The sequence below is a fragment of the Mustelus asterias genome, chromosome 15 (assembly GCF_964213995.1).
Source record: "Mustelus asterias chromosome 15, sMusAst1.hap1.1, whole genome shotgun sequence".
Lineage (NCBI taxonomy): Eukaryota > Metazoa > Chordata > Chondrichthyes > Carcharhiniformes > Triakidae > Mustelus > Mustelus asterias.
The window spans coordinates 87,752,386-87,766,059 of NC_135815.1; the positions used below are offsets into that span (position 1 = coordinate 87,752,386).

Here is a 13,674-nt window from a genome sequence, read left to right on the forward strand (position 1 = left end):
ATCACTATTCAGGATAATGAGCAGCTTAAAATCCTGAACAAAACTGGTTCAGGTTCGGGGAAGATTTTACGATTACCGGTCGTGAACTATCGGAGGATCGGGATGGTAGATTGTCCAATGGGCGATTGCGTGGAGGGGGACCTGTGCTTCCCAGCCCCGAATCCCAATGCAAACCCCAGGCCACCTCCCCCCGTCACCCTCCTCCAACCTCCCCCCCCCCACCCCCGCCGCCACCCCCCCCCCCCCCCCCCCCCCCCACCCCCCGGCACCCCGAAGCTTCCCCACCGCGGTCCCACCTTATGTTGCTCGAGCTTCCTGTGGATGATGTTGGCCGTCTCGTCATGGGCTTGCTGGATCACAATTTCCTCGCCCAGAATGGCCTCCACCCTGTGCAGCCAGGCCCCGATGCTGCCCAGGGGGCCAGGGAGTGACTTGTCCAGGATGACGTGCCAATCCAGGAGCTGAGGAAGACAAAGCAAAGACTTGACTGGCTTCCTGTTAGACACCAAATGGCATCACCACAAGCAGACAAAGTGCGACCCTGATTCTGTGGAGTGTGACGATACTGTGCCTTTAAGAAATGCAGTTTAATCATGTTTCTCTGCAGGATGTTTCTGCAGTCCTTGGCAATTTGTTGGTGCCATGTTGTCTGCAGCTGGTGTCCTCTATTGCTATTGGAGCAGTATAATTGACATCATGTTTATTTTTAATCTGAACTAATGCAGTGTCCTGTGATTTTAATGTGTCTCCCAGGATTGCTGAGTGGAGCTTGATTGTGGGTGACTGACAGGTCAGGTCATGTGGCTAGGGACAGTTATTCTTCACAGAATATTTTACATTTAGTTTCATTTTCAGAAGCTGCTTGAAGCTGTGAGAGAAACAGCATTTCCCCCCTCCCCCTCTTTGGAGTCTGAAGACTGGAAGTCACCAGAGATTAAGCTTATCTCTCTGAAGTCTAGCTGTTTTGAGGACATATCCTTCTCAGCAAATAGCTGGCTTGGATTTCTGGCCATAGTTGTCACAAAGCTGAAGGTCCAGCATCACGTGAGCATACTTGCTTTTTGTGCTAAGTCTGAAGAAGGGTGTGTGCCTGTGGGATGGTGCTTTAACTTGGAACAACAGAGATAGCTCGCTGTCAGGAGTTATACTGTGTCATGTTTAAGTCTTGTAATTGGTAAAAGTGATGCGAATTCTTTTTGTTACATTTTGATTTGATTTGATTTATTATTGTCACATGTATTAACATACAGTGAAAAGTATTGTTTATTGCGCGCTATACAGACAAAGCATACCATTCATAGAGAAGGAAAGGAGAGAGTGCAGAATGTAGTGTTACAGTCATAGCTAGGGTGTAGAGAAAAATCAACCGAATGCAAGGTAGGTCCATTCAAAAGTCTGACTGCAGCAGGGAAGGAGCTGTTCTTGAGTCGGTTGGTACGTGACCTCAGACTTTTGTATCTTTTTCCCGAAGGAAGAGAAAGGCGTGAGAAGTGTAGACAGAGTCAATGGATGGGAGGCTGGTTTGTGTGATGGATTGGGCTACATTCACAACCCATTGTAATTTCTTGTGGTCTTGGACAGAGCCATACCAAGCTGTGCTTTTTTTAAGGTGTGGAGATGCCGGCGTTGGACTGGGGTAAACACAGTAAGAAGTTTAACAACACCAGGTTAAAGTCCAACAGGTTTATTTGGTAGCAAAAGCCACACAAGCTTTCGAGGCTCTGAGCCCCTTCTTCAGGTGAGTGGGAATTCTGTTCACAAACAGAACTTATAAGACACAGACTCAATTTACATGAATAATGGTTGGAATGCGAATACTTACAACTAATCCAGTCTTTAAGAAACAAAACAATGGGAGTGGAGAGAGCATCAAGACAGGCTAAAAAGATGTGTATTGTTTCCAGACAAGACAGCCAGTGAAACTCTTCTTAGTTGTAAGTTAGTTGTAAGTATTCGTTGTAAGTATGTAAGTTAGTTGTAAGTATTCGCATTCCAACCATTATTCATGTAAATTGAGTCTGTGTCTTATAAGTTCTGTTTGTGAACAGAATTCCCACTCACCTGAAGAAGGGGCTCAGAGCCTCGAAAGCTTGTGTGGCTTTTGCTACCAAATAAACCTGTTGGACTTTAACCTGGTGTTGTTAAACTTCTTACTTTTTTTAAGGGACAGTGCGGAGGGAAGTGGCAGGTTACAGAGGGACATAGATAAGCTGCAGAGCTGGACTGAGAGGTGGCAAATGGAGTTTAATGTGGAAAAGTGTGAGGTGATTCACTTTGGAAGGAGTAACAGGAATACAGAGTACTGGGCTAATGGTAAGATACTTGGTAGTGTGGATGAGCAGAGAGATCTCGGTGTCCATGTGCATAGATCCCTGAAAGTTGGCACCCAGGTTGATAGGGTTGTTAAGAAGGCGTACGGAGTGTTAGCTTTTATTAGTCGAGGGATTGAGTTTCGGAGCCATGATGTCATGTTGCAGCTGTACAAAACTCTGGTGCGGCCGCACTTGGAGTATTGCGTACAGTTCTGGTCGCCGCATTACAGGAAGGATGTGGAAGCATTGGAAAGGGTGCAGAGGAGATTTACCAGGATGTTGCCTGGTATGGTGGGAAGGTCTTATGAGGAAAGGCTGAGTGACTTGAGGCTGTTTTTGTTAGAGAGAAGAAGGTTAAGAGGTGACTTAATAGAGGCATACAAGATGATCAGAGGATTAGATAGGGTGGACAGTGAGAGCCTTTTTCCTCGGATGGTGATGGCTAGCACGAGGGGTGATAGATATAGGACAGATGTCAGAGGTAAGTTCTTCACTCAGAGAGTAGTAAGGGCGTGGAATGCCCTGCCTGCAGCAGTAGTGGACTTGCCAATATTAAGGGCATTTAAATGGTCATTGGATAAACATATGGATGATATTGGAATAGTGTAGGTTAGATGGGCTTTAGATTGGTTTCACTGGTCGGCGCAACATCGAGAGCCGAAGGGCCTGTACTGCGCTGGAATGTTCTATGTTCTATGTTCTATGCCTCAGCCAATAAAGGCAAGTATCCCATATGCCTCTTAGCCACCTTATCTACCTGTCATGTAATCTTCAGGGATCTGTGGATATGCACTCCAAGGGCCCCCTGATCTTCAGTATTTTCCACTGTGCCGGCACATATGTTGTCACATATGTCTCTGTCTGCGAGCCAGATAATTTCACATCAGCTTGGCTCAGCACTCTGGGAAGAAGGTATTTAGAGAATCCCTGCAGTGCAGATGGAGACCATTTGGCCCATCGAGTCCCACCTAGGCCCATACCCCTCCATGTCCCAGTAAACCTGTGCATTTACCACAACTAATCCAACTAATAGGGTTCAAGAAGACTGAGAGGTGATCTTATTGAAACATATAAGATCCTGAGGGGCCTTGACAGGGTGAATGATGAGAGGATGTTTTCTCTTGTAGGGGAGTCGAGAACTAAGAGACACTGTTTAAAAATTCAGGGTCTCCCTTTAAGATGGAAATGAGTAGAATAGTTTTCTCTCAGAGGGTCTTGAGTCTATGGAACTCTCTTCCTGGAGGCTGGGTCATTGAATCTTTCCAAGGCTGAGTTAGATAGATTTTTGACAAACGGGGGTGACGAAAGGGTGGGATTTTCTGCCCTTCCCGCCCAGGGGATCTTCCAGTCCTGCTAAAGTCGACTCCCCCCAGCTGGCAGATTGGACATGCTAAACTGTCCCTTAGTGTCCAAAGATGTGCAGGTTAGGTGGATTGGCCATGCTAAGTTGCCCCTTAGTGTCCAAAGATGTGCAGGTTAGGTGGATTGGCCATGCTAAATTGCCCCTTAGTGTCCAAAGATGTGCGGGTTAGATGTGTTATTCATGGTAAATGTGCTGGGATACGGGGATAGGGCGGGGGTGGATGGGCATGGATAAGATGCTCTTTCGGAGGGTCAGTGCAGACTCGATGGGCCAAATGGCCTCTCTTTCTGCACTGTAGTGATTCTGTGGTTTCTATGATCTTGATTGAATGGCAGAGCAGGCTCGAGGGGCCGAATGGCCTATTCCTGCTCCTCATTCTTAGGTCCGTATGAATGTTCCCGAGGCTTGAGCTGAATTAGCCATCCAGGCTGACAGTTCAGCGCAGCTCTGAGGGAGCGCCGCACTGTTGGGGATGCTGTTGGTGTGATATTTAGCCAGACCTAAGAGAGACCTTTGGTGCTTTGGGCGGCACGGTGGCATGGTGGTTAGCACTGCTGCCTCACAGCTCCAATTCCGGCCTCAGGTCACTGTCTGTGCGGAGTCTTCACGTTCTCCCCGTGTCTGCGTGGGTTTTCTCCGGGTGCTCCGGTTTCCTCCCACACTCCAAAGGTGTGCGGGGGAGGTGCATTGGCCTGGCTACCAGGAAAAAAGACAGGGGCCGGAGTTTTCCTGCCAGGCCTGCCCCGGCACCGGGGTGAGCGCGGCTCGCAGAACGGAATTCTCTGTTGGATCCAGGCGGGATTTTACAAGATTCGCCTGAGTGAGGTCGTAAAATACCGGCCACGACATTTTGCCGCTTTGTGGGATCTTGCTGTGCGATAGTTGGCTGCTTTCCTACCTACGACACAGCAGTGACTTCAAGAATCATAGAATCCTACAGGGCAGAAGGAGGCCATTCGGCCCGTCAAGTCTGCACCAATTACAATCCCATCCAGGCTCTATCCCCACCCTGCTAGTCCCTCTGACACTAAGGGGCAATTTAGCATGGCCAATCCACCTAACCCGCACATCTTTGGAGTGTGGGAGGAAACCCGGAGCACCCGGAGGAAACCCACGCAGACACGGGGAGAATGTGCAAACTCCACACAGACAGTGATCCAAGGCCAGAATTGAACCCGGGTCCCTGGCGCTGTGAGGCAGCAGTGCTAACCCACTGTGCCACCGTGCCCACCGAGAAGAAATGGGTGTGGAGTTGGGAAGGGTTCTATTTGCATATTTTTGCATATCTTTTTCTTTACTCCACTGATTCATCTGATGCCAGGCACCAGGTCCCCGTGTGAGAACAGGAATGAAAATTAATTAGCTGCGGTTCACATAGCAACGGGTGTGCAAAGTCTAGCATCAGCTGGAGAGATGCCGCTTATATAACTGACGCCCATCTCAAAAACAGTCACATTGATGGCACTTAATCTGATGGGGGAAGCATCGCACAGCACAACAGACAAATTACAGCAACAGGGACAGAGACAGGGAGGGACTGACGTAAATAAGGCTTTTACAGAGAGACTCCTTGATAACTCACCCTAGCCGACACTCTCTCCCATATTTGCTTCAGCGTCACCTGGTCCAGTGATAGCTTCCCATCCTTCTGCGTGGGCTGAATTAAGGCTTCCACGTGCTTCTTTTTAACTTCATACTGCCCTCGAAAGCTTTTAAACAACTGAGGAAGAATAAGGCACAAAAAACATTGATGCAAAAACAGCACAGCAATGAAACCATCCCAGAAAATACAGAGCTGGAATGATTGCTCAGATCACACAGTCTGACTCCCTGGCAAGCAACCAGTTTTAGTCATTATTCAAGGGTTGGCCTATTTAATCAGCAAGTATTAAATTTATTTATTAGTGTCACGAGTAGGCTTACATTAAACTAATGAAGTTACTGTGAAAATCCCCTAGTCGCCACATTCCGACGCCTGTTCGGGTACACTGAGGGAGAATTTAGCATGACCAATGCACCTAACCAGCACTTCTTTCGGAGGAAACCGGAACACCCGGAAGAAACCCGCACAGACACGGGGAGAACGTGCAGACTCCGTACAGACGGTGACCCAAGCCGGGAATCGAACCCGGGTCCCTGACGCTGTGAGGCAGCAGTGCTCACCCACTGTGCCACCTTAGCTCCACTGCTCAAGCAGGGATGAAAATAAAGCCACAGCAACCAACCACCAGAAGTAGGGATCATAGGACTTTTAGAACTGAGGTGAGGAGAAATTTCTTCACCCAGAGGAGTGGTGAATGTGTGGAATTTACTTCCACAGAAAGTAGTTGAGGCCAAAATGTTGTCTGATTTCAAGAAGAAATTAGATATAGCTCTTGGGGCTAAAGGGATCAAGGGATATGGAGGGGGGAAGGGGGGGATGAGGATATTGAATTTGATGATCAGCCATGATCAAAATGAATGGGGGAGCAGGCTCGAAGGGCCGAATGGCCTACTCCTGCTTCTAGTTCCTATGTTTCTATAAAAAAGCCTGCCATTCCTTCCTCACCCTTCTCCACCCCTCCCGCCCTCTCACCGGTGATGGGGCTATGTTTCAAGTTCAGTCTCAGGTCAAGGCGATGGCCTGGTGGTATTATCACTAGATTATTAATCCAGAAACTCAGCTAATGTCCTGGGAACCCGGGTTCGAATCCCGCCACAGCAGATGGTGGAATTTGAATTCAATTAAAAAATGTCTGGAATTAAGAATCTACTGATGACCATGAAACCATTGTCGGGAAAAGCCATCTGGTTCACTAATGTCCTTTAAGGAAGGAAATCTGCTGTCCTTTCCTGGTCTGGCCTACATGTGACTCCTGAGCCACAGCAATGTGGTTGACTCTCAACTGCCCTCTGAACAAGGGCTACTAGGGATGGGCAATAAATCCTGGCCAACCAGCTATGCAGATGTCCCATGAATGAATTTTAAAAAGGCCATCTTTTAACGTTCGTCTCTAACTATCCGGGTAATGGGCCTTCCTCTTGAACCACTGTGTGTGGGGTGTGTGTGTGTGGGGGGGGGGGGGGGTGTGTGTGGGGTGTGTGTGGGGTGTGTGGGGGAGAATTGAGCCCCGTAATCAGCATTTTGGGCGGGGGAGGGAGAGTAGGAAATTTCCCCCTTTGTATGGACAAGATGTTTCCTGATTTGATACCTGACCTGGTTCGGATTTTAAGATTATTTCCCCCACATTCAGTATTCACCCCTGCAAGAGGGGCGATTGTTCCTCTCCATCCCGCCCGTCTGGACCGCCCCTGGGAAGCGCCAGTGGAGGTGGGGGTTGCAGACTCACCTGGTATCGTTCCTGGAGCCCCACCTCAGCCACCTGCATCCTCGTGATGTCCCGTTCAAACTGCTCCAGCCACGCTTTGGCTTCTCTCAGCATCAGTCTGTTCTCCGGCTGGCAGGAATAACAGCACAATTGGGGAGACTAGCTATTAGATGACGCTATCAGTAATTAGAGTCTGAATAAAGTTAAAGTTTATTTATTAGTGTCACAAGTCGGCTTACATTAACACTGCAATGAAGTTATGTGAAAATCCCCTAGTCGCCACACTCCGGCGCCTGTTCGGGTACATTGAGGGGGAGTTTAGCACCTAACCGGCACGACTTTCAGACTGTTGGAGGAAACCAGAGGAAACCCACGCCGACATGGGGAGAACGTGCAGACTCCACACAGACATTGACCGAGGCTGGGAATTGAACCCGGGTCCCTGCCGCTGTGAGGCAGCAGTGCTAACCACCGTGCCACCGTGCCACCCCGTTACCAATGAGAATGATCAAGGACATCGAGGCAACTTGATGTCAGTTGAAGTACATGTGGTACAGCAAATAGAAAAGCCAGTCCACATCTGGATTGCCTGGTCTTACATCTGGGCCCCATGTCTTGATAGACGTGCACCTGGAAGGCCAAGGGCGATGGACACATGGGAACACCACCACCTGCAAGCTCCCCTCCTTCACTGTCACTGGGTCAAAATCCTGGAACTCCCTCCCTAACAGCACTGTGGGTGTACCTACACCACAGGGACTGCAGCAGTTCATGGCTCACCACCACCTTTTCAAGGGGCAGTTAGGGATGGGGCAACAAATGTTGGCCTGGCCAGCGCGGCCCACATAGAGTCATAGAGATATACAACACGGAAAACAGGCCCTTCTGCCCAACTCATCCATGCCGACCAGGTTTCCCAAACTGAACTAATCCCATTTGCCTGGGCTTGGCCCCTATCCCTCTAAACCTTTCCCATCCCACGTACCCGTCCAAATGTCTTTTAAATGTTGTAATTGTACCCGCCTCTACCCCCTCCTCTGGCAGCTCATTCCATACACGCACCACCCTCTGTGTGGAAAAAGTTGCCCCTCGGATCCCTTTCCCCTTTCACCTTAAACCCATGCCCTCCAGTTTTGGACTCCCCTACCCTGGGGAAAAGACTTTGGCTATTCGCCTTATCTATACCCCTCATGATTTTATAAACCTCTATAAGGTCACCCCCTCATCCTCCTACGCTTCAGGGAAAAAAATCCCAGCCTCTCCTTATAATTCAAAGCAACCAGTCCCGGGAACATCCTTGTAAATCTTTTTTGCACCCTTTCCAGTTTAATAACATCCTTCCTTTCGCAGGGCGACCAGGATTGTACGCAGTGTTCCAAATGTGGCCTTACCAATGTCACATCCCATGGAGGAAAACTAATTCTCCAAATCTCTACACTTTAGTATCAATGCTTTCAGACAGGATTACTATTAACCATTCCATCTTGTAGTGGAAGCGTACTAAAATAACACAGGAATGTCGAAAGCGTCACGATACTGTGCGGGAATAACACCAAGTAGAGGATGGTGCCTCCAAGTCTCCTGAACTCAAGCAATTAGGCACTAGAGCAACAACAATTTGCATTATCATAAAACCTTCGATCAGTAAGACATCCCAAAGGTATTTCACAGGTGCTTTACCAGACAAAACGTAACACTGAGCCACTTCAGAATGACTAGAAACTTGGGATGTTATGAGGAGAGTGTTTGAGGAAAGAGAGGTGGAGAGAATCATAGAATCCCCATGGTGCAAAAGGAGGCCATTCAGCCCATCAAGCCTGCACTGACATTCCCACCCAGGCCCTGTCCCCTAACCTATGCATCACAGGACACTAAGGGTCAATTTATCACAGCCAAGCAACCTAACCCGCACGTATGTGGACTGTGGGAGGAAACCGGAGCACCCGGAGGAAACCCACGCAGACACGGGGAGAATGTGCAGACTCCGCACAGACAGTGACCCGAGGCCGGGAATCGAACCCGGGTCCCTGGAGCTGTGAGGCAGCAGTGCCAACCCACTGTGCTACCGTGCCGCCCCGCTTCGGGTCTGAACACATAGATATCAATGGACGAAGGAAATCCAGGATTGGGGGAAAGCGAGAGTTCTCGGGGCTGTGGGGCTGGGGGAGGTTGCAGCAATGGGGAGGGGCAGGGCTGTGGAGGGATTTAACATTCAAGGGGGCGATCCCGTCCGTGGGAATAGCGGCGCGCACTCAACATCCGGGGAAACTCGGAGTTTCCGAGTTCCGATCTTCCAGACCCCCTGCCAGCGGAGTGGGATAAAACAGATCCCAGAAATTTTAATACATCAGCATGTTATTAGTGAGCATTCTCTCTGGATATTAAGCGGCACACTGGCGCCATTTACAACAGGTTAACCTGGACATGAGCCTGTCGTGAGGGTCTCCAAGAGGGGCGGGGTGCATAAAGGTGAGTACAGCCCCCTGGGGGTGAGGGACGTGGCCAGGCAGTGGCCTGGGATTGCCCCCTGGCGCCACCCCCTTGGCACAGGTTGGCACTGCTGGATTGGCACCATGCCTAAGCCAACCTGGCAGTGCCAGCCTGTGCCAAGGGGCCAGTCCTAGTGGGAGCTTCATGGGGGAGGGGGAGATTCATTCAGATTTGGTAGTGGGCCGGGAGCAGTACCAAGGCAGTGCCCAACTGCCGGAGATGCCACGTTTCGAAGAAAAGCAGGGATTATCTGGCGATACCTATTTCTAAGCTAATCGCACTAAAGCAGATTCCTCCTCCCCCTCCTTCATGGCTCTGTGAGGGTGTGGCGACCAGGGACTTCCAATGGATGGGTCCATCATTATGCTTGGCAAGGTACTGCCGTGGTTTGCCACTGCCTTCTGTGCTGACTAGGAATCTCTCCAACTCTCACATCAGGCCTATCAGAAGGATTTACAGGTTCACAGTCAACCTGTTGGGTCTACGTCATGAATACACCTTCCATGGTCAACAAGTCCTGAAGTGGGACTCAAACCTGGAGTTTCCAGCTCAGAGGTAGGGACCCTAACCACTGCGCCACATGACCTCCTTCCTAAAGCAGATGATCTGACCATTGTCACGTTGTTGTTTTTGGGACCTTACTGATTGGAATCCGATGCCATGTTTGAATGTAAAGTGTGTTGGGATGACTTGGGGTTGTAAAAGGGCCGCACAAATGTAAGCTTTATCTTTCACATTGCAGACAGCAATGCAGTGGTACATTTCCCAAAACAAGGGGGCTTCCCAATTTCATTTCAATTTGATACAGAGAGTGCGAAAGCAAGGAGGTGTTGCTAAACCTTTACAAAACCCATGTTAGACCCTGGGGTATTCTGTTTGACTGTGGACACCACACTTTAAGGAGGACTTCAGGGCCTTCGAAAGGGTTCCGAAGAGATTGATTAGAAGGGCACAAAGGATGGATAAGAGCTATCAGTTAGTTTGAACTGCTGCAAATGCAGCATCAGAAATGATTACCGGCGACGCGCATGCACATTGCTATAGAGTGACAAAGGTTTCAAGTGTTTCTTTATCGATTCTGATTTGCAATGATGTTAAATATGTACAGGAGGAAGAGATTTCACGGGCAATGAATTACTTTTTAAGAGGTAGTCAGTGCTGTTTGTAGAAAATGTGGCAGCCAATTCTATGATCAACTTGCTGGTGCCAGTACAGAGCGAGACTGCGGATAGTTGGGAACCTGTCTCGGGGGCAGGGAATTCATATGGTGTTCGTGGAAGTGGAAATGAATAGGGTTGGGAAGCATTTTCCGATCAGGGCCAGTGTGATCTCCTGGACTCGTTTCGATCGCCTCAGGGGGTCGGAGAGGAATTTCCCAGATTTTTTTTCCCCATATTGGCCCTGGGGTTTTCACTTTGGGTTTTCGCCTCTCCCTGGAGATCACATGGTCTGGAATGGGGGGGTGGGGGTGAGCTAATAGGTTGTGATGAACAAAGCATCGTAGCTGTGAGGGACAGCTCGGTGGATAGGATATTAGTATGTAGATAGGCTGGAAAATTGGGCGGGGATCCTGGATTCAGGATTCAATCCTGGACCGGGGAGCGGCATGGGCTTGGAGGGCCGAAGGGCCTGTTCCTGTGCTGTATTGTTCTTTGTTCAATTTACGCATGGCAAAGACCCATAAACAGCAAATGAGACAAACAACAAGTTAATCTTTTTCTTTTAATCTAATCAGTCAATGGTCTTGTGATGGGAAACCCGCCCATGCCCCTATTAATTTTTAAGTTTATTTATTAGTGTCACAAGTAGGCTTACATTGACACCGCAATGAATCTACTGTGAAAATCCCCTAGCCGCCACACTCCTGTTCGGGTACACTGAGGGAGAATTTAGCATGGCCAATGCACCCTAACCAGCACGTCTTTCAGACTGTGGGAAGAAACCGGAGCACCCGGAGGAAACCCACGCAGACACGGGGAGAAGGTACAAACTGCACACAGTCACCCGAGGCCAGAATTGAACGCGGGTCTCTGGCGCTGTGAGGCAGCAGTCTAACCATTGTGCCACTGTGCCGCCCCAAGTTATATGGAGAGAATTGAGAAACGGTGGTTGTTCTCTCTGGGGATAAGAAGGTTGAGAGACTTAATTGAGGTAATCATGAATTGTCTGGACAGAGTTAAGAAAAGAGTTTAGATGGAGCAGAAAATGTTCCCAGTGGCAGAAGGGTTGGTGAGCAGTGGGCACAGATTTAGGGTGATTGGCATAAGAACCAGAGGTTACATGTGGACGAGAGCATTTATGCAGTGAGTTGCTCTGATCTGGAATGCACTCGATGAGAGAATGGTGGAAGGAGTTACAACAGTAACGCTCAATGGGGAATTGGATAAATATTTGAAGTGAAAACAACTTGACAATGGCTGTAGGGCCGGGACGATTTGGATGGCTCTTCTGAGATGTCAGATTAAGTGGCCTCCTTCTGTACTGTATCATTCGCAGAGAGTCGGTGTGTAGGTGCAGCAAGTAATAAAAAAGGCAAATAGGATGTTAGCATTTATTGCAAAAGGACTGGAGTATAAAAGTGGAGAAGTGTTGTTGCAATTGTATAGGGTGTTGGCGAGACCACATCTGGAGTATTGTGTCCAGTTTGGGTCTCCTTATTTGAGGCAGGATGTGGTGGCATTGGAGGCAGTTCAGAGGAGGTTCACTAGATTGATTCTGGGGTGAAAGGGTTGACCTATGAGGAGAGATTAAACAGTTTGTGTTTATACTCACTGGAGTTTAGAAGGATGTGAGGGGATCTGATCGAGGTATATAAAATTTTAAAACAGATTGATAAAGTAAATGTAGACCAAATGTTTCCTCTTATGGGGCAATCTAGAACAAGAGGTCACAGGTAGAGGTTGAGAGGCGGAGATTTAAAACTGAGATGAGGAACTACTTCTGGCAGAGGATGGTGAATGTGTGGAACTCGCTGCCCCATAGCGCGGTGGAATAGTCTCAAGAAGGAGATAGATGTATTCCTGATTTAAAAAAGGATAAAGGGATATGGGGAACAGGTGGGGAGGAGGATCTGAGACCAGGGAGAGATCAGCCATGATCTGATTGAACGGTGGAGCAGGTTCGAAGGGATGAATTGCCTCCTTCTGCTCCTAATTCCTGTTTCCCATTGTTCTTTTGAGTCTACAGTCAGCTGGAAGGGGAACAATAAAAAGCACTTACCTCCTCCTCAAGAGGTTCCTTCTCCCGAGGGTCCGGATAATGTTTCAGGAACTGAGCTACGTAGGTCATGATTGATTTTTCATCCGGTTTGTCCATGTCCACATCTGTACAGAGAGCATCATTCAGTCAGCAAAGCAGATTCTCTTCCGCGTCTGAAATGCTACACAATTATTCATACACTTCCCGGCCCCAAGCTCTGATACTCCCTCCTGCATCTCTCTGTCTCTTCCTCACATTCCTCCCTGAAGATATTCCTTCAAATCTTCCTCTTTGACCAAGCTTTTTGTCATTTCTAGGGCCCCTTTGTTTCGTAACGCTCCTGTGAAGTGCCTTGGGATGTTTTATCTCATTAAAGGCGCTATATAAATACAAGGGGCGGGAGTCTCCAATCTCCTCTGTACCCGTCCCGCTGCCAGCGAGAACGGAGAACTTGGGGCCCAGCCAAAACTCCGCTCACTGCAGGGACACCCGGAGAATCTCGACCACGGGCCAGGTCGGGGGCTTTTAGCGAAGGTGTTGTTGTAGGGAGGGAAAGTCAGAGATTGGGGTCCAGGCAACAGAAGGCACATAGGGAGGTGATGGCCTTGTGGTATTATCGCCAGATTATTAATCCAGAAACTCAGCTAATGTTCTGGGGGACCCGGGTTCAAATCCCGCCACGGCAGATGGCGGAATTTGAATTCAATAAAAAATATCTGGAATTAAGAATCTACTGATGATTGTCGATTGTTGGAAAAACCCATCTGGTTCACTAATGTCCCTTTAGGGAAGGAAATCTGCCGTCCTTACCCGGTCTGGCCTACATGTGACTCCAGAGCCACAGGAAGGTGGTTGACTCTCAACTGCCCTCTGAACAAGGGGCAATTAGGGATGGGCAATAAATGCTGGCCAACCAGTGATACCCACATCCCATTAATGAATTCTAAAAAACCGCCAGTGCTGGGGGAATGGGAATCGGGATGCGTGTGAGGAGTGTAGAGAT

At 48.8% G+C, this 13,674-nt stretch overlaps 1 protein-coding gene across 1 annotated transcript in view; it reads right to left on the minus strand.

The window, feature by feature from the left end:
* The window catches only part of LOC144504750 (nesprin-1-like), a 603,924-nt gene that overhangs the window by 447,745 nt on the left and 142,505 nt on the right, over window positions 1-13,674 (minus strand). The window contains exons 8-11 of the mRNA XM_078230493.1: window positions 12,693-12,796; window positions 7,005-7,112; window positions 5,258-5,395; window positions 297-461 (exon numbers count right to left, since the gene is read on the minus strand). Of these exons, the coding sequence (XP_078086619.1) occupies window positions 297-461; window positions 5,258-5,395; window positions 7,005-7,112; window positions 12,693-12,796 (515 nt within the window). The remainder of the gene's footprint in view (window positions 1-296; window positions 462-5,257; window positions 5,396-7,004; window positions 7,113-12,692; window positions 12,797-13,674) is intronic.